Source organism: Loxodonta africana, chromosome 4 (genome assembly GCF_030014295.1).
Source record: "Loxodonta africana isolate mLoxAfr1 chromosome 4, mLoxAfr1.hap2, whole genome shotgun sequence".
Taxonomy (NCBI): Eukaryota; Metazoa; Chordata; class Mammalia; order Proboscidea; family Elephantidae; genus Loxodonta; species Loxodonta africana.
This window is the reverse complement of record NC_087345.1, coordinates 153,717,992-153,743,536: the sequence shown is the minus strand read 5'-3', so window position 1 is coordinate 153,743,536 and position 25,545 is coordinate 153,717,992. Positions and strand designations below refer to the sequence as shown.

At 35.9% G+C, this 25,545-nt stretch overlaps 1 protein-coding gene across 5 annotated transcripts in view; it reads right to left on the bottom strand.

The window, feature by feature from the left end:
- PRPF18 (pre-mRNA processing factor 18) overlaps positions 1-25,545 on the bottom strand; it is a 54,741-nt gene that overhangs the window by 10,846 nt on the left and 18,350 nt on the right. For 2 of the 5 annotated variants that reach the window (XM_003410577.4, XM_064284873.1), the window contains exons 2-9: positions 24,572-24,649; positions 21,710-21,814; positions 17,231-17,344; positions 12,094-12,240; positions 10,656-10,724; positions 8,971-9,111; positions 8,756-8,827; positions 6,231-6,386 (exon numbers count right to left, since the gene is read on the bottom strand). In XM_003410577.4, coding sequence (XP_003410625.1) covers positions 6,231-6,386; positions 8,756-8,827; positions 8,971-9,111; positions 10,656-10,724; positions 12,094-12,240; positions 17,231-17,344; positions 21,710-21,814; positions 24,572-24,649 — 882 coding nt within the window. Of the gene's footprint in view, positions 1-582; positions 676-6,230; positions 6,387-8,755; positions 8,828-8,970; positions 9,112-10,655; positions 10,725-12,093; positions 12,241-17,230; positions 17,345-21,709; positions 21,815-24,571; positions 24,650-25,545 lie in introns of all 5 variants that reach the window. The other 3 variants (XR_010321954.1, XM_064284871.1, XM_064284872.1) reach the window with 3 other exon arrangements.

Sequence of the window (25,545 nt, the reverse complement as noted above, 5' to 3'; positions counted from 1 at the left end):
GTTAGCTAATAAGCTATACAACTTTTCTTTGATCCGCATGGTGAGAAAACAATCCCCTTGGTGCACTTAATTTTTATGAGAAAGAAAACACTACAAACATCTTTCACAGTTTAAATCCCACAGAGGTTTATATATAACCAAAAGATCAAAACATTCCGTTACAGTAAAATACCCCTTTGAATTGTTTTCTACCGTTATTTCATAAAACACCTTCTCTAGTATCTATAAATAAATTAAAAAAAAATCATTCCACACACATGTAGATGTCCAAGAAACAGGCAAAACTAATCAAGACAACGGAAGTGAGGATAATGGTCACCTATGATGGAAGGAGGGAGATTTAGGCTGGGAAAGTGCATGGATGAGCCTTCTGGGATGCCGTTAGAAATGTGCTATATTTTGTCCTGTACTTAGATATGTATGCATGTATATGAAGAATATTTGAGCCATACAGTAAAGATTTGTATACTTCACACACTACATATATTAGATCTCAACTTGAAATATTCTATTAAATGACTATCACAATTACATCTTCAGCAAATATGTTAAAACAGAAAAGGACTGAGATTATACATTTACCAGGGGTGAGAGGTCGTAAGCTACGGCCCACAGGCCACCTGCCTCTTCTACAAATAGTGTTTTACTGGATCAGTGTTGATGGCTCCTTTGGCGCTACAACAGAAAAGTTAAGCAGTTTCGAAAAAGAGCACATGAACTGCAAAGCCCAAAATACTTATTGTCTGGCTCTTTAAGAAGTTTGCCAATCTCTGATTTAAACCTTAAGTAATACATATTTAAATTGTCCCTTCTCTAGGATAATTCAAATCAATCTCACCTAAATAACAAAGTAACAATAAAAGAGGAAGATTCATAAGATAGCTTAGAAAATTACTCCACCATTAATTCTAATCAAGAATTTCATAGAATTCTAACATGGGAACAGCATGCTCGGCCTCGAGCTGCACCATGGGTGTACTTGAAGACACAGATTACAAATTGGTATTTTGTTTAGCCTTGTACGATATTAAGTTTTTAAAAATTTGGTGTCAATATTTTTAAAATACTTAGAGGAAAAAAAGACACTTTTTAAAACAATCAAGATTTCGAGAGGAGGAAGGGAAGAAGGATAGAAGAAAGATCCAGCAACGCTGGAGCCATATTCCTGCTAGGTAACAATGAGCTAGAGATGAGCAGCAGCTTTCTCCCTTTAAATGAGCACGCACTCTCCAGTGTGACATAGTCCCTGCCACTCCCCAGTGACTCCAACAACACTGAGGTTAAGCATCAGCTGACATTTAATACTGTGTTTACACCATTGTTTGTTTTGCTTATGGCAGAATTGAGAGGAAAATGAAATACTGCTTCAATCTGTGCCTATATAAAAAGCAGAGCAAAAGACAGAGGACCCGTCAGCTCACTTGTTGCCTGTTGTAGGCATCCAAGTTTGCGACTTTGGATTTAAGTGGTGGATTCTAGAGAAATGGCAGAGAATAACCACAGAAATCTAAGGGCTAGAAGAGCCAAAAAGGGCAGAGTTAACTTAATGCTTGAAAACATCAAGTGGTAGGAATCTCCCCCATATCTTTCAAGGAAGCCCTACTTCCAGCTTTGGACAAGTCTGCCTATTAAAAAGCTTTTTCGTACTATTTTTGCAACTTCTGGTGAGTCTATAATTACTTAAAAATACGAACTTGTTTTAAAAAAAAAAAGCTTTTTTCCTTATACTGACCAGAAGCCTGTCTTCCTATGCCTCAACTGGTCCTCTACTGTATAGGATAAGTTAACCCGCCAGAAAGCTCTTCCATTATTTACAGCTCTCTTACCCAGATTCCCATCAAGAGTCTTTCTCAAGGACCAAAAAAAAAAAAAAAAAAAGAGTAAGACCATCAGCTCTCTTGTTCTATTGAGGATTCATTCGATCAGAAATATTTACTGAGCACCCATCATGAGTCAGGTACTGTTTGAGACTAGGAGGTGTAACAGTGAACTATGTTCCTGCCCTGTGGAACTTACACCAAGTTATGATGTCAAAAATCGAGGGAATATTTATCAGATTGCAGGCATAAGCTATTATCACCCCTTTCTGGTGGCCATATCATACTACTGATTTTATCATACTTACAGTCTACTAGATTCCCTATTTTTATATATATATACACACACACACACAGACAGACACACACATATATACATATAGATACATATACATATAGCTCAAATTCTATACTTAAGAAATTGGGTTATGGGTCCAAATTTCTTATGGTCATCCTTGCTAAATATTATATTTTTAAAATCTGCCCTTCTCTCCAGTCTGTCAAGAACTTCTGGAATGCCAATTTCTTTTCCACCTTAATACACACCTTATTCCTTGCCTGCAATCAGATAAATATATCTCTCTGCATAGTCATCCAAATCAGTTATCAAAGTGTTGTACAGGACAGTAAGGAGGTCTGTAAGAACCCTATGACATGTCTTTAGCATCTATCCAAATAACCATGGATCCATTATTCAGTGCTCCATGGCTTTCAATTACTCAATAAGCTATCAATCCACCTGACTGCATTATCTTGTCTACATCTGAACATAAGGGTATCATTGGATCCAGGTTAAACACCTTCCTAAAGTTCAGATACAGTTTGCCAATTTCCCTAATCACCTTGGAAGAAAAGGAAAATTTTTAAAAACAGGGAGAAACAGTTAAAAGAAGGAAAAACAAAGGAGGACAGATTACATACCTTCCAAAATACACCAGAAATGAATACTAGTTTTTTTTTTTTTTTTAAATCATTCTAGCCCTAGATAAGTAAAGTGCTACTGAAGAAGAAAAATAATGTAGAGGGACTCACACTACATGACCTCAGAATCTACTATACAGCTACGGAAGTCAAAACAGCCTGGTACTGGTACAACAACAGATACATTGACCAATGGAACAGAATTAAGAACTCAGATGTAAATACATTCACCCATGATCTCCTGATCTTCAACAAAGTCCCAAAGTCCAACAAATGGGGAAGAGACAGTCTTTTTAACAAATGATGCTGGCAAAACTGATGTCCATCTGCAAAAAAATGAAACAGGACCCATACCACATACCATACGCAAAAACTAATTCAAAATGGATCAAAGACCTAAATATAAAACCAAAAACTATAAAGATCATAAAAGAAAAAATAGGGTCAAAGCTAGAGGCCCTAATACATAGCATAAACAGGATACAAACCATAACCAACAATATACAAACACAAGAAGATGAGCCAGATAACGCAGATCTTCTAAAAATTAAACACTTAGGCTCATCAAAAGACCTCACCAAAAGAGTAAAAAGAGAACATACACACTGGGAAAAAAAATTTCGGCTACGACAAATCTGACAAAGGTCTAATTTCTAAAATCTACAGGAAAATCCAACACCTCTACAACAAAAACACATATAGTCAAATTAAAGAAATGGGTAAAGGATATGAACAGACACCTCACCAAAGAAGACACCGAGGTGGCTAACAGACACATGAAGAAATGCTCATGATCACTAGCCATTAGAAAAATACAAATTAAAGCCACAATAAGATACCAACTCACCCCGACATTACTGGCACTAATCAGAAACACAGAAAATAACAAATGTTGGAGATGCTGCGGGGAGATCAGAACTTTTATGCACACTGGTGGGAATGCAAAATGGTACAACCATTTTGGAAAACCATGTGGCACTTCCTTAAAAAGCTAGAAATAGAAATACCATATGGTCCAGCAATCCCATTCCTAGGAATACATCTTAGAGAAATAAGAGCCATCAAATAAATAGACAAATGTTCACTGCAGCATTATTCACAAAAGTAAAAACTTGGAAATAACCTAAGTGCCCATCGACAGATGAATGGATAAACTATGGTACAGACGCACAATGGAATACTCAGCAACAATAAAGAACAATGATGAATCTGCAAAACATCTCACAACACGGATGAATCTGGAGGGCATCACGCTGAGTGAAATAAGTCAATCACAAAAGGAAAAATATTGTATGAGACCACTATTGTAAAAACTCATGAAAACATTTACACACAAAAAGAAACAATCTTTGATGGTTATGAGGGAGGGGAGGGGTGGGAGTGAAAAAACTAAACAGACAACAGATATGTGGTAACTCTGGTGAAGGGTAAGATACTGGGAAAGCCAGCAAAACTTGACCAAGGCAAGGTCATGGAAGCTCCAAAGACACACCCAAACTCACTGAACGACTGAATTACTGGGCTGAGGGCTGGGGACCATGGTCTCAGGGAACATCTAGCTCAATTGGTATAACATAGTTTATAAAGAAAACGTTCTACATTCTACTTTGGTAAGCAGTGCTCGAGTCTTAAAAGCTTGTGAGCGGCCATCTAAAATACTCCACTGGACTCACCTCATCTGGAGCAAGAGAGAATGAAGAAAACCAAAGACACAAGGGAAAGATTAGTTCAAAGGACTAATGGACCACAACTACCAGAGCCTCCACCTGGCTACGTCTAGCACAACTAGACGGTGCCTGGCTACCACCACTGAGTGCTCTGACAGGGATCACAATAGAGGCTCCCAACAGAGCTGGAGAAAAATGTAGAACAAAATTCTAACTCACACACAGTAAAAAAAGACCAGACTTACTGGTCTAACAGAGACTGGAGACACCTTGAGAGTATGGCCCCTGGACTCCCTTTTAACTCAGTACTGAAGTCATTCCTGAGGTTTTACCCTTCAGCCAAAGATTAGGCCCATAAAACAAAAAGAGACTAAATTGGGCACACCAGCCCAGGGGCAAGGATGAGAAGGCAGGAGGGGACAGGAAAGCTGGTAACAGGGAACCCAAGGTCGAGAAAAGAGAGTGTGGACATGTCTTGGGGGTGGCAATCAGTGTCACAAAACAATATGTGTATTAATTGTTTAATGAGAAATTAATTTGCTCTGTAAATCTTCATCTAAAATACAATTAAATAAATAAATACAATAAAAATGGAACCTAAAAAAAATAATCATCCTACGGGGTGGTGGAAATTATACCATTGTTTACAAAAAGAAATGCTGTCTTTAGACAATTTATCTAATTATATCTACTTTTATACACATGTAGCTTTGGCCATGGCATAGTGGAACACAATTAGCAAATTTAATCACTAAAAACTTAGTTTTCTACTGTTAAAGCCAAACAACTTTTTTTTTTCCAACTAAAAGTTATATGCCTTTAATACAGTCATTGATGCTTATTAAGAAATAAAAATGGGCTTGAATTGCCACCAGTATATTTACACTCTATAAATTCTACTGTTGATATTAAAGACTCAGGTGGAAATCATATTTTAAAACACTAATGTCTGTGATTAAGGCATAAAGCATGACACACAAACTCACATTCAGCACTTGGCATTGAAATATAAACAAAAGACAATTCATGAATATGGTAATGATTGTTCTCTGGCAAAAAATTCTGGAAGCACTTTATGGACTTTAAGTGAACTTTAAATTTTAAGTAAACTTCCAGAGTCTCATCTTCAAGCTTGCTTTAGAGTTAATATTCAGCAGAAGTCAGTACAAGGACACAATCTGGGATTTATGATCACCTGGCAAAACCTAGATTTTAGCTAATTTTTTTCCCACTAAGAAGAAAAGTCTAATCAACAAGAGTACAAACAAGTTTATGTGAGGCATGTACAACTCTAAGAAAATAAACTATAAACACTTTAGACCTATTCACTTAACTAAGGAGATGCTGATACATGCTACTTAAAAATTATTATATTCATTGAAGACAAACTTTCAACATCCACACCTTTTTAGCTTAGTACATGTTATATCTACCTAGAAAGTAACAGAACGGGATTTACTGCAAAATACTCTACATCTGTCACTCATTACTGAACTCCCAAATCTCTCTTAGCTCAAGTTTTGCTTGCTAATATATACATCTTCCAAAAAAAAGAAAGAAAGAAAGCTGCAATAGTTTTATTTCTGTGCTAAGGTAATTAAAGTACAACACTTAAGCCTGTCTCATATCATATATCAAATGTAAAGGTTTTTATTTTGTTGAGTTAAAGTATCTTAAATGTAAGTACTCGTAAACAGTGAACTTTTATCCTATCATGCTATGTCCCATTTGCTGTAATTGTTTCTCTGCTCTCAAAATTTGTATTTTGGGAATTCCACAGAATGCTAACTCCCAGAAAATTTCTTTCCTCCTCTCAACTGCTTACCTGAATATATTTCCGCTGTGTTTCATCATTTAAAACATGTGCAACATGCTTGGAAAAAATCTTTTCCCTACCAGTTCTGGCATGGATACCAACCATAGTGACACCAATGGGCCAAGGGGCATTTCCAATGGCCATCTGCAGGTAAGCATCATTAGCCTAAAAAGAAAGTTTAAGAAGAGATCAGAAAAGCAAAACTATTGTGTGAGTCCAAATTTTTACTTCAAGTCTTTCATAGCCCTTTATGACTTAATTTTTAGCCATCTCTTAAAAAAAAAAAAATTTTTTTTTTTTTTTTTTAGGCATGCTAAAAATATTACCATTCCCATTATTCAAACGAAATAAATTAAAAAATGGGGTGACTGGTTGCCCTGCCCAGGACCACAAATGTCCATGGAAAAACAGAAACCAGAGTTAAGTTTGTGAGTAAAAATACAAACATTCCTTTGTGGCTTTTGTGCATTGGAAATTAGTATGTTTCAGATATGGAATTACCAAGTAGGTAATTTGATGTACTGCTAGGAACTCTAATTTGGTTCTCCTTTAGACCCAGTCTTCTCCACAGGTGGTCACATACAAGATAGAGGCTAACTAGTTTTTCATAATCCAACCTGAAACGGTATCCCCTAGCTACACAGCAGTGCAGACCTCTCAAAGCAGTGGGGGCTCTGTGTGCTGGGAGTATCACCCAGGGTCCATAACAGATGTATAAACAGAGATTGAATACTGGCCCTCCAGTCAAATACCTCAAGAATGAGATCGGTTCACTTTGCCCTCCTCCCCCTGAACCTCCCACTTGCCAGGAACCTTATAAAAGATACAAAAAGTGAAGACAGAGACCATGAAGACAAATGGTTCTTTTTTAAAGCAAGCCTGGCTAACTGTAAGAAATGAAACGAAGAGGAGAAACAGAAAGCAAATAAATGTTTAAAAGACTCTGAGAGTTTCAGACGAGCTTAAAATGATAGGCTTCAAAGAATTTTTAAGTTAAAAAATTAAACACCTATGTGATATGTAGAGTTGGTTTAAAAAAAAAAAATTCACATGCTGTAAATAGGCTAACTGGAAGATCATTTTCTATCCTAAAGGTAATTTTGAACTTGCTATGCTCTATAGATTTTATAAAGCTTAATTTTAAAACAGCATATGCAAATTTTTATCACTGATTCTCATGTGCAAATTTTAACATTGGGCATTAACTGACAAAATCCCCATGTGTAGTTTTTCCAAATTTCCACAAAATAGGTTACGAAAGTTTCTTGGTCTTTTCTGTAGTTTATACAAAATCTACTCTCATCTGATTCTCATATATGATAATGAGAAAAAAGTAAATAAAGAAAGGCAGCCACTTTAGTAGGCAAGTGATTTAAATTCTTTTTACAGTGATAGTAACCTCATCCATCCATTCCAATGCAATCTTCCTTAGTTAAGATTGTGCAACTAAATAGAAACTATCTAGAAATGAAATTCATGACCACAAAGCAAAAATATTTTCTCTGAAGAACCAACCGGCCCTTACAAGGAGTAAAATCGCTCCTTTCGCCTTATCAGCATGAGGCTCTAACCAAGTAAGCCATTCAGTCACCCAGGAACGCAGGCAGGCCCTTCTCTGGCGTACAAATACTGGGAGCACAGCAGTAACGAACCTCATCCCACATTTCTGTCAGAGTCCTGATTACTGCTCTGGAACTGTCACTGGACCTGCTGCACTGAAGTTCTCGACTCCTGCTCTCTTGGGAGATGCAGCTGCTAAGAACCCCTTCCCTCCAACTCTGCTGACAGCACCCCAAGCAGTGTCACATTTCCAGTCTCCACTGTTGGTACATTAGGCCCTTCTCTTTCTGTTCTCTCTGCAAGCTGACAGGCCTTGACTCTCCCCTGTCTACACTCTGGCCCAGGAACTCTCAGAACCAGAGTGCTTTCCCTCTGCCACCTCCTCCCAGAGCTCACTCAAGAGGAAAGACACGAAAGCAAGGGGAAAAAGTCTTCCTTTGCAAGGGGTGTGCTATGGTTGCAGTACTGAAATGGGGAGGATGAACTCTGGCAGCCCTACTTGGAACATTTTCCCATAGAAATAACTATAAAGGCTGGTTAAATTCCATTGTTTCATCAGTACAATAGTTCAGCTGTATTAGGGATTAAATGGGCTTTATGGCTGGCCTGGGAAACTAATCTATCTAACATTGTTTCTATGGGAAAATTGTTTCAAGCCATAGTGAACCATTGACAAACTTTTGAAATTCAATCCCATTCATAAAATGAACACTGCCTACATACAGTTCATGCTCTGAAGAACCTTTAGACTTACCTTAAAAATGACAAAAACATATAGCTATGGTCTGAAAGTCTATTATTCATTCCCTAACGATAAAGCTGGGAATATAATAGAAAATAAACTACCAGTTCATCTCACATTTATTTTTAAATTTCCTATGTAAAATCCCCCCATCCCAAATGAACACTTACATTATGTACATAACCTAAGTACGTTCATAACCATAATTTCAACACACAGCATGATAATGTACCTTTACATATTCTCTCTGTAGCATGAATTTAATAATATCTGTTATCGACTCCTTAATATCAGCAGGAAGATTCTGGAAAAGAACAATAAAAAGCATAACTAATTTTGGGAAGCTACTGTGTGTAGTGAGAGACAGGGTTCCATTTACTTTAAATCTATACATTCTATTTACAAAAAAAGAAAAGAAGTCTAAAAGCATTTTTAGAGAAACCTCACCCTTTTCCGTAACTTTCTGAAAAGTGGTCTGAGATAGGACTCAGTCTGTTTTTGAGTAGCACTGTTCAGTTTACCCTGCACACTGCGTTTCACATAATCTTCTCTGGCATTCAATTCTTTAGCCCAAACTCCAAGAAGAAACTGTGGAAAGAATGGGTAAAATTAGACTACAATGCCACCTAGTGGTTCCACAAGTTTAAAAGTTCCCTGACGCAAAAAGCAATATACAATCACCCTTAACATTGATTTCTTGACTGAGTAAAATATCATTAAATGATATTTAATTAAGGAACTATTTCTGCTTATTTTCTCATGTATATTTTGAAGCAGTGCCTTTAGCAAATCACAGACTTTATTAGAAATCTCCCTATTCCATGTATATTCCTAGCTCAAGATAATCCATTTCTCCTCAAAAAGAACTATCAAATTTCATAGTTACTTGATAGAAATAAACTTTTGTTTATATTTCTATTACACAAAATTCAACCAACCTAGATTTATCAGCCACAAGACCATCTGTACTGTGATATTTAATAATATTCTCCCAAGTATGCTACAGTATTTGGACTATCTACTTGCATAATAGAGATCACAATTTAATTAAAAATTCCCGCTAAAGTGGCAGACTGAGGGAAAAATGGGAATAGAGATAAAAGAAACTATAGCCCATAGCTTCTGCCCCCAGAAAAACACCCCGATGCCCCGAGTTTAGCTGCATAAAGTGTACCCTTTTTCAGAGATATGTAAACAGTGACAGCTGAGGAGGACATACTCTAGTTCATACTAGTTCCATGCCTACCTAGCTCTATATCACATCCTCGATATATCCAGAATCATGACGACTAATAAAAAAAAATTTTTTTTTTTTAATAGGTTGCATTTAAGTTGTAAAAACAAGTATCAAACTAAGTAATTATTACAGTGGTTGAGAGCTTGGCTGCTAACCAAAAGGTCAACAGTTCGAACTCACCAGCCGCTCCTTAGAAGCCCTATGGGGCAGTTCTACTCTGTCCCATAGGGTCGCTGTGAGTCAGAATCAACTTCACGGCGTTGGGTATTTTAATCAGTCAAGAAATTTCTTGCATTTCTAGCATTCAAATCTCTTGGCCAGAATGCAATAAAAGTTTGTGACTAAATGCTGAATGAATCTGGGATTTGCCTACACTCTACCTAAACCACTAAAGAGGGAAATGCTGAAAAGAAAGATAAAAAAAAAAAGCTAATCACCGCAAGGACAGGCCATTATGTGTAGACCTGAGAAAATGAACAGTCTCTGAAAGGTTACTGATGTGTTTCTGTTTCTCACTGCCAATGTCCTCCCACCCCCTTCCTTTCCTTACTACCATCACCCTCTCATAAAATCTCTGGAACCTTCCTCTCATTGCACTCCTTCCTAGCATTAAAAAAAAAAAGCCCTCCTCAAACCTCTTTTTCATTCTGCTGTTTCAATTCTTTTCTGTATATTTACATTAACAAGACAGCTTTAAATAGAAATGCCATGAGGAAAGAAAACATATATTTTCTTTAACTCTATACCCAAGTGCATAACAATATCATAAACATACAGTCAAAAAAATGTTTGTTAAGGGTCTCCCCTTCCAGTCTCTAACCTTGATAACTGAACAATTTAAGAACAGCTCTTAATTAATCAATATGTTTTCCTTTCCTAGCCTAACACTACATACCTTGAGGAATTTGGTAATGATGTCCATGTCTTTATGATCATCCCCTTTTCCTAAAGACTCTCCCAATGCCTGAAGGGAAAGAAAGAACATTCTTGCTCATTAGTAATGAGCAACAACTGAATATATACGTTACCAACACCAGTCTAAATACACTTGTTGTTACATATACTGTTCAATTTTTATTTAAAAACTTTATGAAATTTCTAGATAAGTAGAAAAATGCACACACAGCTGATTTGCTTCTTAAATTCAGAAAGTATGTTATCTTTTCTGAATCAGAAGACAAAAGAGTGACGATGAGGACTGACTGTTAATGGACAGGGGAGTTCTTTTGGGGAAGAAAAATGCTCTAAAATTAGATTATGATGATGATTGCACAACTCTGAATATACGAAAAATGTGGAATTATACACTTTAAATGAGTGAATTATATAGCATGTGAATTTCAATAAAGCTGCTTAAAAGAAAAAAATCCACAGCACCACTTATTTCCATCAAATTCAGGGTCCATAGATGGGGGGGCGGGCATTAAAATGACATCCTCCTCAATTATGGTTGCACTCATAGAGAATACAAATTGTGTAAACACCAGGAATTAAAGAAAACAGAAAAATAACACCTTATGATTTATTAAGCATTAAGAGCTTTAAGCCATATTTTTTCTCATGTTACATATGTGCACGACATAACACTGCATTTTAATTTTTAAGATTACCGCATCACTCCACATTCATCACACTGGCAAAAAACCAGAAAGCAAGATATTGTCATGTGTCAGCAGGAATGTAGAAATACAAGACCCTCACACACTGATGGTGGGGGTACAGACTGGGACAGCCATTCTGGAGAGCAACTTGGCAGTACTTAAAAAACAAGTTAAGTATCTGTAAATCCAGCAGTCCTGCTTTTGAGCCTATGAGGGGTTATGCACAGTACTGTCCATCATTAGGCTCTCTGTGGTGGTGGCAGACAGTTGGGAGCGTCATCATTATCGGGGAACAAAAGGTAAAATGCAATGAAATCCATAGCACAGAGAATGCCATGCAGACGCAGTCACAAGGAAAGCATTAGATTTGGACAGGCATCAAGGACAGATCTTAAAAACACAGTGCTAAATGAAAAAAAAAGTAAAAAAGATATCATTTAGGTAAGTCAAAAATGCATACACACGAAACGCACAGATTTTATAAAAATACCAACAAATAAAAGGACGCACATCAAACTTATCAGAATGCTTACCTGTGAAGTAAGAAGTAGGGAAGGAGAGAGGAGAAGGAGAAAAAAGCGGAATAAATAAATAAAAGCATGAAACAAAAGAAGGGCCTTTCCATTCGCCAAAGGTGATGCTGTGCTCTGAACTCGGAAAGGCCTGATTAAATAAAGCACCAACTCCAGAGAACGAGAGGGATGGATGGGGTCAGATGGGTGTAGAGATTACCTCTAACTCTTCAATGGTGGTGTTTTCTTCATGTACTTTCAAATCATTCTGTGTGTCCTCCTCTCCAGGTTCCTGGCCACCCACAATCTCATTGAGGTACTGCTGATCAATCTTATCCAAAGCTGCTTTCAGATCGTTCCTCAATCCCTAAGAAAGGTAAAAAAGTTAAATATACCTAGTATGAAATTTCACTAATGTTTTGCCTTTGATTTTCATTAATAAGTACCATTCATTTTTTTCTCCTCAAGGAGTTAGGAACTTAGCAACACTAGTGACTCAAATAAGCTTTCAACTTATTACACAGCTATTATCATCATTGCCCATTCAAAGTCAATTGTTATAAACATATTTAAACTTAAAAAGATGTATATGCCCCCAAAACTATGGTCCCTGGATGCTCTGCTAACCCAGAACTGAAACCAGTCCTGAAGCCCACTTTTCAGACAAAGGTTAGATGGGCCTATAAAACAAAATATAACATACATGAGAAACGTGCTTCTTAGTTCAATCAAATATACAAGACCAAATGAGTAGCTCCTGTCCAAAAGCAGAACAAGAAGGCAGGAAGGTATAAGAACTAGACAAATGGACATAGGAACCTGGGGTAAAAAAGGGGAGTGTGCTGTCACATTGTAGGAATTGCAACCAATGTAACAAAACATTATGTGCATAAATTTTTGAATGAGAAATTAACTTGAGCTGTAAACTTTCACCTAAAGCACAATAAAAATTAAAAAGCAAAAAGATGTATGTGCAATGGCTAGTTTGATGGTCAGAAAAACAGACATGAGTAATAAATCCAAATAAGAATTTTCATAAATGCTGCAACTTTCCAATGAAGCCCAGTCAAAGTGACCTGGTCTCCATTAGAGTCCCCAACCCATTTTCCCAGTCCACTTAAAATGTCTAATCTTACTTCAACTACTCTGAAGTCCCAAAACATTCAGAAATGTCAATGAAATAAAAGTGGCATCTCGTCTATATCCCAGGCTCTTAACTATGTTGCTAACAAACTGACAAATCCCACACTCCACGCAGATCTTGTTCATGATCACTTGATTAAAAAAAAAAAAACAGAAGCCTCAGTTTCCTAAACATGAATGAGAATTGGCCATGAGACCTTAACAGTCATGGAACTATGACCGTGGGATGGCTGTGGTGCAGTGGTTGAGACTATCTGGGTTCAAATCCTTGCCACCACTAGCTCTTAGGCAACTATGTGCTTCGTTGCCTGATCCATAATATAAGAATAATACTGCTATCTAATATGTAAGCTTTTCATAACGATTATATATTTTATTTTATCTAACACTTACTATGTGTGCTGGGACTCTTCCAAAAGCTTTACAGATATAAACTGAGTTAATTAACAAATATTGAAATGAGTTAATACATGAATAGTACATTTTGAACAGTCACTGGCACGGTAAGCACTCAACAAATGTTAATTCTTATTGTTATCATATTAGAAATACCAGATGCTAGTCTGATGTCCTTTCATAAACACAGAAGAGAAACATTCAAGAAAAAAGACTTTTAATTTATCAAACATGTAATGAGTACCTGTAATGTATAATGAACAATGCCAGGTATTCCCAAAGGTTATCTCATTCAGTTCTCAAAACATCCCAGTGAGCTAGGTATCACCACCTCTATTTTACAAGTGAGGAGTTTAAGGCTCGGAAAGATTAAAGGATTTGCCACAGTTCACATAATTAATAATTCACTAACCTAGGAACCGAATGGAATCTAGACCTTTGACTCCAAGTCCTATGCTCCTTCCTCAAAATGTAGTGTCTCTATATGCAACGCACTACACTAGGCCTACAAAAATAAAACATTCCTTGAACTCAAGGAAGACATAAATATGTGCATAACTGCAACATCAGTGAAATATAATAAGTGCACTAACGTAAATTTATTAGAGGAACATAGAGAAGGAAGCAATTAGTTGTGATGGGGACCAAAGAAATGTTCAGAGAGGAGATGTAATCTTTGAGTTCTGTCTAAAAGTGTAAGTACCGGATTTCAACTCAGGCATACGAGAGAAAATCACAGCAGATTAAAGAAAAATTATCATTACATAGAAGACTAACTGTTCAGGCAACTGTTTGCGCTGTGTGGCTGGAATGGTGATACAGAGAAATGAAGCTGAAGAGGTAGTTTGGGGACAAATAAAAAAAGGTTATAAAAGCCATGTGGAGAAAAAGGAAGTTGTTGAAAGTTCTGAACAGTGGAGTGATACAATCATAGTATGCTTTAGAAAATTAAACTGGCAGCAAGAGGCTTGAATAAGAAAGAGATATGATGTAGTAAGTATATAACGAGCCCTGGTGGCACAGTGATTAAGGGCTCAGCTGCTAACCATAATGTCAGCAGTTTGAACCCACCAGCCTTGCTCCACGGGAGAAAAATGTGGCAAATCTGCTTCCATAAAGATTACAGTCTAGGAAACCCTATGGGGCACTTCTACTCTGTCCTACAGGGTCGCTATGAGGCAGAATCGACTTGATAGCGAGGGTTTTTTTTTTTTTAAGTGTATAAGAAGACCAGTGTGACAGCCTAGACTAGTCAGAAGCAGTGGTAGCAGAGATGTAAATGAAAAGACGGTATGAGACGGATTAATGACACAGAATCAACAAAATAACAAACTAGGGGAACGAAAAGAGATTAAAAAAGGGGGGGGCAAACTCTTCTCTACCTTTCTTGATTCAATGCATAATGATTATAAATGAAGCAGTTCACAGGAGAAAGAACAGGGTGACAGGAAATATAATAAAATAGTAAGAGCTATAATAAGGTTAAGATATACACTGAACAAGATAGAGAAGCTGAGCAAACAGTTGAAAATACAGTTCTCCCACATGGAATCTGGGCTGGCTCTGTGTAACCTATAGAATGTGGCAGAAGTGACATGACAATGCATGACTTCTGATGACAGGTCACAAAGTCTTGTGACTTCTGTTCTGGTCTCATGGAATGCTCACACGGGGAAGCCAAGCAGCATGTAAGAAGTCCAACTACCGGGAGACTTCTGTTCTGTGAGGAAGCTCAAGCTGGCCAACAGAGAGGGCACACAGAAAGAAAATGATGCCTGGCCAGCCCCCAGCTATTCCAGCCACTCCAACTAAGGTGCCAGACATATGAGTGACAATACCATCTTAGAAGGCCAGGCCAGGGGAGCTTTCAGATGACTTCAGCTGCAGAACCTTATCCAAATGCAATCACAAGGAAGACCCCAAGCAAAAACTTCCCAGCTTAGCAGTGAGAGATAATAAATTATCTGTAGCTAAGTTTCAGGGTGATTTATAACACAGTCACAGAAAACTGAAACGGATTTAATAATAAGAAATTGCTTTAAGCTACAAGTTTTGGGGCGGTTTCTTACACAGACATAGGTAAGCACGCCCATCTCACCCTAATTAATAGAACAAGTAGATAAAAAATTAATAAGGATACAGAAGTGCTGAGCACCATTATAACTGACATTTATAGAACTGTATAGCCCAGAGGCAGTTGCCTGAACAGAACAAAGGATACTGCATGGTTTAAGGTCAGGAAAGGTATCCACTGGGGTTGTATTCATTCACCATACTGATTCAATCTGTATGCTGAGCAAATAATCCGAGAAGCTGGACTATACGAAAAAGAACGTGGCTTCCGGATTGGAGTAAGACTCATTAACAACCTGTGATATGTAGATGACCCAACTTGCTTGCTGAAAGCAAAGAGGACTTAAAGCACGTACTAATAAGGATCAAAGACCACAGCCTTCAGTATGGATTACACCTCAACATAAAGAAAACAAAGTCCTCACAACTGGACCAATAAGCAACATCATGATAAATGGAGAAAAGATTGAAGTTGTCAAGGATTTCATTTTACTTGAATCCACAATCAACGCCCATGGAAGCAGCAGTAAAGAAATTAAATAATGCACTACACCGGGCAAATCTGCTGCAAAAGACCTCTTCAAAGTGTTAAAAAGTAAAGACGTTGCTTTGGGGAGTAAGGTGCACCTGATCCAAGCCATGGTATTTTCAATAGCCTCATATGCATGTGAAATCTGGACAATAGACAATGGATAAGGAAGGTTGAAGAACTGATGACTTTAAATTATGGTATTGGCAATGAATATTGAATATACTATGGACTGCCAGAAGAACAAACGAGTCTACCTTGGAAGAAATACAGCCAGGGTGTTCTTTGGAAGCTAGGATGGCAAGGCTTTGTCTCACGTACTTTGGACATGTTATCGGGAAGAACCCATCCCTGGAGGACATCATGCTTGGTAAGGTAAAGGGTTTGTTCTGTTGTACATAGGGTCACTATGAGTCTGAAATGACCTGACAGCACCTAACAATAACAACATAACCAAAGCATAGTGGCATAGTGGTTAAGAGCTATGGCTGCTAACCAAAAGGTTGGTAGTTCAAATTCACCAGAAGCTCCTTGGAACACTATGGGGCAGTTCTACTCTGTCCTGTAGGGTCGCTCTGAATCGAATTGACTTGATAGCAACGTGTTTTGTTTTTTTTAATGTAGTACTCATCAAGAAAGACTAAATGCAGAGTCATAAAACAAGCTTTTATACATTTAGAAAGACTGAAAATCATAGCCTTTGTTGTCTGCCAAAAAGAAATTAAATTAAAAATTGGTAACAAATAGGCATCTGAAAATTAAGCAATGCCATTCTAATAACCTATGAATCAAAAAGAAATCACAACAAATTTTTTTTTTTTAATATTTAAAACAGAAAGGTAATGAAAACACCAAATTTGTGGGATGCAGGTAAAACAGGGGGAAGTGTATAGCTCTAAATGCTTATATTAGAAAGAGTTTAAAAACAATTATCTAAGCTTCTACTTTAAAAAGCTGGGGAAAAAGAAGAGAAAATTTATTACAAAGTGAGGATAGAAATGATGAAAAGCAGAAATCAATGACACAGAAAACTCAAACAACAGAGAAAGTCAATGAAGCCAAAATTGGTTCTTTGAAAAGACTAAAGAAAACTTAGCAGCAGTAACCTGGCAACTTTCCCCGTTTTTTGCCTGTACTAACGCAATCAGTCAAACCTCACCCTCCTCCAACGTATGTGATACGGTGGCATTTCCCTAGCTGTGGTCTGACGTCTTACCTTGTTAACTTCCGGCGTGAGGATCTCTATCTTTCTTAAACGCTGAAAAGCATCGTAATCAGTTTCTCCAAATAATCTGATTGGTTCTCCCCTTTCTCTCAACCTCCTGATAACCTGTAAAGAGAAAAGAAATGCTCAGTAAATTATTTAACTTCCAAGAGATGAAAAAACTAACATCTAAAAACAATTTGTATGTAACCCTAAAATTGAAATCTGGGTTTAATAAAGCTAATTTAATTATTCAAACACTGATGCTTCTGAATGAAATATAAAATTCTTCAAATATTTTGATCATTTCAATTATGCTAAAGAAAAATGTTTGTGAATCAAAGAGAAAATCAAGTATTTAAAAATCTATTTTGATTCAAATGTTACTGTTATGAATTTTATTACTAAGTAAGTCTTAGAAAGTGGTCTAATCTATGAATCTGCAATTCAAATCTAAAGCAAGCCCCTAATTTAAACTATCCTCCTTTTCCAAGACAATTCAAAAGATATAACATATGAATATAAGGAAAAGGTTCTATTTTTACCCTTATTTTACATGTATAAATACTTTACTGCTCTCAGTCGTCTTTTAAAAAACACCAAAAGGCAATATAATAATCCCTTATGTTAACATATTTTAGATTAAGAAGAAAAAGCATCTCTTCATTTTATTTTTATGTATTTTGACCAAACACTTATTTTGAAATGTAGATACAAAAAATAAGTTATCAAAAGCAAAGAAGTTTCCTGAATAAGCTGAATGCTTCAAAGGCCAGCGTAGCAGGGGCAGGGGTTTGAGGACCATGTTTCAGGAGACATCTAAGTCAACTGGCATAATAAAATCTATTAAGAAAACATTTTGCATCCCACTTTGCGGAGTGGCGTCTGGGGTCCTAAACATTAGTAAGTGGCCATCTAAGATGCATCAATTGGTCTCAACCCAGCTGGTGCAAGGAAGAATGAAGAACACCAAAGACACATGGTAATTATGAGCATAAGAGACGGCAAGTACCACATAAACCACAGACTACATCAGCCTGAGACCAGAAGAGCTAGATGGTGCCTGGCCACAAGCGATGACTGCCCTGAAAGAGAACTCAACAGAGAAACCGTGAGGGAGCAGGAGAGCAGTGGGATGCAGACCCGAAATTCTTGTAAAAAGACCAGACTTAATGGTCAGATTGGGACTGGAGGGACCCCAGAGGCCATGGTGCCCAGACCTTCTGTTAGCCCAGGACAGGAGCCATTCCCAAAGCTAATTCTTCAGACAGGGATTGCACTGGAGATTAGGGGATGGAAAATGACACTGGTGAAGAACGAGCTTCTTGGATCAAGTGGACACATGAGACTATGTTAGCATTTCCTGTCTGGAAGGGAGATGAGAGGGCAGAGGGGTCTAGAAGCTACCCGAATGGACACGAGGAGAGAGTATGGAGAGAAGAGCCGTGCTATCTCACTAGAGGGAGAGTAATTAGGAGTGTATGGCGAGGTGTATGTAAATTTTTGTATGAGAGACTGACCTGATTTGTAAACTTTGACTTAAAGCACAATAAAAAAAAAAAAAAAAAGTAAGTTATACTTGGTTTTTCTTTCATTTTCCATGAATGAACAGACTACATTATCATCGCACCTTAAATACTCGTAATGGTTTAAGTCCTCTGGCTGACTATTTCAGGGAAGGACCAATCTATGTAGTAAGATATATGAAAAACATTAAGATGGGAGGGAATGGTAATATTCATAGACAGAAGGAAAAAAATCTGGAATCAGCTGATAACTCACTGACCATAACCAAGAGTCAGCAATACACCACTACATTAAAATCAAGAACTTTTAATCTAGCAACATAAATAATGTCGCACACAGAAACTACAGGGCTCCCACTGGATTAACAGAAGCATGATGTAAAACAGAAACGTAATCTGGTGCGATTTCCAATCAATGCAGAAATGGCCTCAAAATCTGTCTTGTCAAGTCCCTGTCTGAAAAATGACAGGAATCACCTCTCTTAATCAAACAGTCCACCACACTTTTGGACAGATATGTTTTGCTTCTTAAACTAAACTGAAATCTATTTCCCTCAAACCTCTATCCATTTTATCCTAGTTCTACTTTATGAAACCATATCTACTTCTTTTTCAAAAATAAAGCTTGTCAAATAATAGATTTTTTTTAATGTCTCTAATAATTGTCTTCTGGCTATGCTTTCCAAATTCCTTCATCTAATTTTTACATGATCACTGGGGGAAACCTTTCTAAGTATAACATCCAAGGCAAAAACCATAAGGAAAAAGACTGCCTGACATATCACGGAAAAATTTAAGCCTGTGTGTCAAAAATTAAATGACTGGTAAAAACTATGCACTATACACACATTTGACACATATACACACATGAAAATTGGTTAATATTACTTTTAATGTATAAACACAGTGGTTCACAAATCAAAAAGAACAATTTCACAACATAAAAATTACAACCCAGAAGAGACACAAATAACCACTGAGCATACGTAAGAATGTTCAACTTCACTAATAATCAGAAAATTACAAGTTAAAACAAGACATATTTTCACCTACCAACTTGGCAGGAACTTAAAAGAATGATAATACTGTTTTCAGACTGGAAAAGACTAAACCTTTTTAAAATAAAGAGTTGACAAAAGTTGCTAGTAAATGGCACTCTTACAAACTATTAGTGGGACTATAAATTGGTAAAGTTTCTTTGTAGAAAAATTTAGTAATATCCATCAGAATTTTAAATAGACATACCCTTTAAGCAGAATTCTCTTTTAGGAAATTATCCTACTGATAAACTCATACAAATGCATCAAGATATATGTATAAGGATGTTCACTTTAGGACTGTTTGTGTCGGCAAACAAACGGAAATAACCTAATATCTGTAAGTAAAGGGTTAGTTAAAATATAAAACTAATACTAAAAATAACAGCTAAATTTATTGACTGCTTACCTCCAAGTACTGTGTTCTAAATGCTCTTCATGTATTACATCTCATTTAATCACAAAAATCTCATGAGGTATATTACTATTATTATCCTCATTTATAATCAAGGAAATCATGGAATAGAAAGGTTTGAGGGTCACTGAGTTGGAATCGACTCCACGGCAACGGGATATATATCGATATCGATTCCAACTCAGCAACCCTATAGGACAGAGCAGAACTGCCTCATAGGGTTTCCAAGGAGTGGCTGGTGGATTCGAACTGTCAGCATTTTGGTCAGCAGTCAAGTTCTTAACCATTGTGTCACCAGGGCTCCATATACATATACACACCCACACACACATATACATACACACACCCATACCCACACACATGAATATACACACACACATACATATTCATTCTAGTTTTTTGCTGTCACAATTTTAAAGTGAACATCCTTATACATACATCTTGACACATTTATATCAGTTTATCAGTAGGATAATTTCGCATAGCCTCAAAACACATTTTTAAGTGAAAAGACCAAGGTAAAAAAGCATATAAATGATCTAATTTGTGTGAAGGAGGAGAAAAAGGAAAGGTACACACTTACATGTACAGATAATTTCTAGAAGAGTCACAAAACTATTAGGAATGGATGCCTCAGAGAGTAGAACTGAGTACTGACTGTGATAGGGGGTTGGATTCGGGGACAAAGGTAGGAAGAAGGGAAGGCATTTTTGTTTTACACACTTCTAAGTAGTTTGAATTCTTGACATCACATAAAGGTCTTCAAATCTTGCTTTATTTTTTTTTTAAATATAATAATAGTTGATATTGACTAGGGTATGGGCAAACACTCCAGATGGGAAGTGTAAACTGGTATGTCTATTAAAACCAGTTAGTAAAAGGTACCAAAACTCTTAAAATGTACATAGTCTTTGCCTTATAAATCATGTTTATAGAAGTTTTTCCAACGGAAATAATCAAATCATTATGCATGTAAAGATGTTTATACAAGGATGTTCATCTTAGCATTATTTATAATAGGGAAACGTTGATGCAATCTAAATGATCGTTAATAAAGAATTTTAAAAATATTATGGTACAAGCAAACAATGGGAAATTATACAGTTATTATTAATGATATAGCTTTCTATATTTTGACCTGGAAAGACATACTGTTAAGAGAAGAAAGTAAGTTACAAAATATTATTTAAAATAATTTAGACAAATAATAATTTTACTTAAATAATTTTGTTTATACTTAAATAATTTTGTATTTAATTAATTTTTTAAGAATATATGCATTTATTTATAAAGTTTAGAGGGCCTTCTCTTAAAAAATGTTAAGATCATAGTATCAAGAAAAGCAGATTTAGGACCTCATGAAGGAACCTGTCTAGCTATACAATATTTTTAGTTCAGTAGGTCATCTCATATAAGATATAACAACACATAACTTACCGGAAAGAACTAGAGATAAATGCCAACACTGTGGAGACTTTCCGTTTTTTCACTAAACACTCATATATAAACTTACCTCCTGCCTAGAAAGAGTCATGGGTAATTTTTCCTCTGCCAGTTCAAGTTCTAATACTGGATTCGATGAAGTTAATGGTTTCTGGTCCTCCTCTTTTGGCTGTATCTACATCAATAGCCAAGAAAAATGAAATTCAGCTTTTAAAATATAATACAGTATATACATTTTTAAGTAATTTATCTATTAGCTTAGCTATTCATGGAAATTAAACATGTTTTAAATATTGAAGGTTTTCCAAATGCTCCTGGAGGAAAGAGTTCACGATAAATGCACGTATTTTTCAGAGCTTATCAAACGCCCATTTCAATGGCATCACACGTGGAAAGCATGCACTTAAGATGCAGCATTCTTACTATAAAAGGGTGGTGTAATTACAATGGTTTCCAAAATTAAAAAAAAAAAAAAAAAAACTTCTTAGGGCTGAAATTTGGACTTATCATCTCCCTACAATTTAAAGAATTTTACTTTTTTCTTTTTTTTTAAAAAAACCAATCAACTTGGCTCTTCAGTTTGAGAAAACTACCTGACAGGTTTATTTGATCCCTGCTCTGAAGACTAAAAAAAAACCCCACTTTCCAATAGAAACCTGTGACGCCTCAAGCTCCAGCTTTTTCTCATCCTACTAATTGAAACATAGTATTCCAAATGCACAGAAATTCTGTTGGGTATCTAGAAAAATTCCCAACGTTATACGGAACTTGCCCACAAGCTGAGCTACGAACCTTGTGGAAAAATAATGAAAAACAACATCCCTCTACTCATACCACACAAGGAAAGGGTGGACATTCTTGCTCATATGAACCTGCAGGAAAAAAATTCTCTTCACATAGTTTCTTGAGTCTGCTGTCCAAATCACCGTTTGGGAAAATTGAGCTCAACAATATATAAGCCCCACTGTGTGGTCTGTGAAAAGATACTGAAACATGGTTTCCCAACCAACCATAAAACAAACCTGAAATGCTAAAAGTAGGAGTAAGATCAAAAGAACATAAAAGAAGATCAACATTAGGGAAGAAACCCACATTTAATTAAGAGAGGCTATATTATTAAAATTATATAACTTATGATTCTATAGTTCATGGTTGAAGGTTACGTTTATCAGTGTTACTAGTGATAACAGAAAATTGAGGTTAAAAAAACTAAACTTTCATATTTTCACAGGCAAAGTCTGTACCAAGCCTTAAAAAATCACCACTAATTTCTATGACAAAAATAACACTAACACATAACTATATTTTCATTACTATGAAAAGGGAAATATTAAAAAATTCTTAGAAAGAAAAACCTGTGCTTTGTTTTTAAACTTATAGAAACAGGCATTTCTCCAAAAATCTCAGGACTAAAAGCATTTTTAATTTACAAAGGCAGTTGACAGTTCTAGGGGAAAGGTCTAAGGCATGTGTCAGTTGGACTCAGTGTGACAAGCAATATCTTTACAGTAATTACTTTGCTTTAGCGCTTTCCTCTACACAAGCAAGAAAGCACTTCTATATCACTAAGACAATCTAAACAAAGCAAAAACTATTTTAAATTATTTTTCTATCTGACAGAAAGCTGAAAAGGTTTCAATTTTAAGGATCTGGGAATACAACAAGTCAGCAGACTAAACCCATGATAAGTGATTCTTATTTCAGATTCACTGGGCAGGCCAAAAATGTCACCACGACACTTCTTTCTGAATATCTACTCAATGATTAGTTACATAAATCTTATTTTAATTTCCTAAACTGAAAGCACATAAAATCAATATATTCACAGAAAATATCAAGGTATAAAAATAAACTTTCAGGTTTTAGAAACCTATCAGAAATATAACTACATTTTTCTTTAACACTTGCCCTTTCCTAACACTATAAAATAAAACCAAATGCACGTACATACCATTTGCATTCCTCATGCTTCCTACTAGGAATGCTATGCCAGAAAAATGAATTTCCAGAACTTTCCCCATTACATGCTCAAGAGTATTTATTATTTTATACTGATTTATCATGAGCAAAAAGTTGATCTCAATTTTATGCTCTGGCAAAATTATTTCAATATTCTTAACATTGGTTTAAAAAATTATTAAACTAGACATAGTCTTTTAAAAAAAATAGTTTAAACATAATTTCCTATCTTATAACCTTCAACCCCTCCCAATAAAAACACAAATACATTATGTTTAGATAATTTCAAAGATAATCTCAGTCACGTTTTCAAAATATACAAAGCCTTCCAGACAACTCATTTGAGTCTAAAAAACATTTCAAGATTACATTTTCTAACCAATAGACTGATCAGTGTTTGATATGTAATATCTTATTACACAAACGTGTGTAAATGTTAGATGGCGCTATATTTCAGGCAGGGGTACATAAAGCCAAAACAAATTACTAACAATGCAAACAAAATCAATGGCTTAAAATATTCAAAAGAAAGCAGAGAAAATATCACTGCTAATACCACTGTTACTGAATGAATAAAATGTTTGGAACCCTTTAAAAATATGCTTTTATTGGAAGAAGTGGGGAGAGGAGTGGTGGTGGTGGTGAAAATGAGGCAGCATCAGACCCAGGGCTTAATTCAAAAAACAAATAAATTCGAGCTTTGATCTCAAGCCATTTCATGCTGTCCACAAAAAGCCAAACCATTCCAAGCCAAGTCATGCATGTATTTTCCTGAATTCAAGATCTAAAAAATAAAATTGGAAAAAAGCAAAAACAAAAACAAAGACTCATACCTCTCCAGATGGCTTCTCATTTATAGGCTAACGTATAACATTGATAAATTGAACAAAGATCAATAATTTTGTCACTTTAACAACAGCTGAATAAATTTAATCAGAAATATACAATTTAATGTAAAAGCAGGCATTCATACCTTGTAGCCACATCTCTCAAAATAAGCCTCCTCTTCTTTTTTTGCAAGTTCACTACGCTTGAAATATTTTTTGTTTTCCTATTAAAGAAAAAAAATTTTAATAACATCCTTGAGCAAAATTTTCTGTCCCACAGGCAACAATTACCTTTAGAAACCTGAAAACATTTTTCACTGTTTCAAGAATTTGGTCATCGTTTTGGTTCTAAAGAGATTACACTGATTTCCTGAAAGTGCTATTCTTCTATCCCCAGTCTGGGTCCTGATGTGTGATAAATATTGAAATTTTTTTCTTGTAGTATCATTTTAACAGGCATGTCCAACAGCAAAGAGAAGAAACTAACAATATTTTACGAATGTTCACGTCTTGATTTAATTTACCAATGCCTGAGTTCAAAAGATAATTTCTACAAATACATTCATTATGAAGTGTATAAAATGGCATACATTAATTATTTTCTCCTAACAGAAACAAAAATAATGGTATATATAGTTAACATCTTAAATTCCATTACTAAGAGAGTTCCAACTTTTTTGTCATCTGGAATCTTATCCCATCAGTAATTCTTAAAATAATCTAGACACAGAATGGTCTTAGAGAATCTTTTTGTTAAAAGATTGTTTAAAAGTATTTTAATATGAGTTGACGTTAAGAAGCTTTAAATCTAGTATGGCTAAAAAATGTTAATTCTTTCTATACTATACAAAATTATCTTCATTTTTAAATCTAGTTTGTAATTTGGGAGCTTGTTAATATCTGGAGCTCTCCCTCTTGGATATTATCCCATTGATGGCTTTGCTCAAAAGATACTGACCTACTTAATTAGCAGTAATTATAAGAGTACCTCAATAATGCCTTCGCTTATGCATTTAGCAACTAATAGTTCCAAAGCACAGTCATTCAGGCAAAATGATCATCAATGGATGCTAGAACAATTATGAGAATGAGTGGAGGTGAAACACGGAAAGGCCACGCT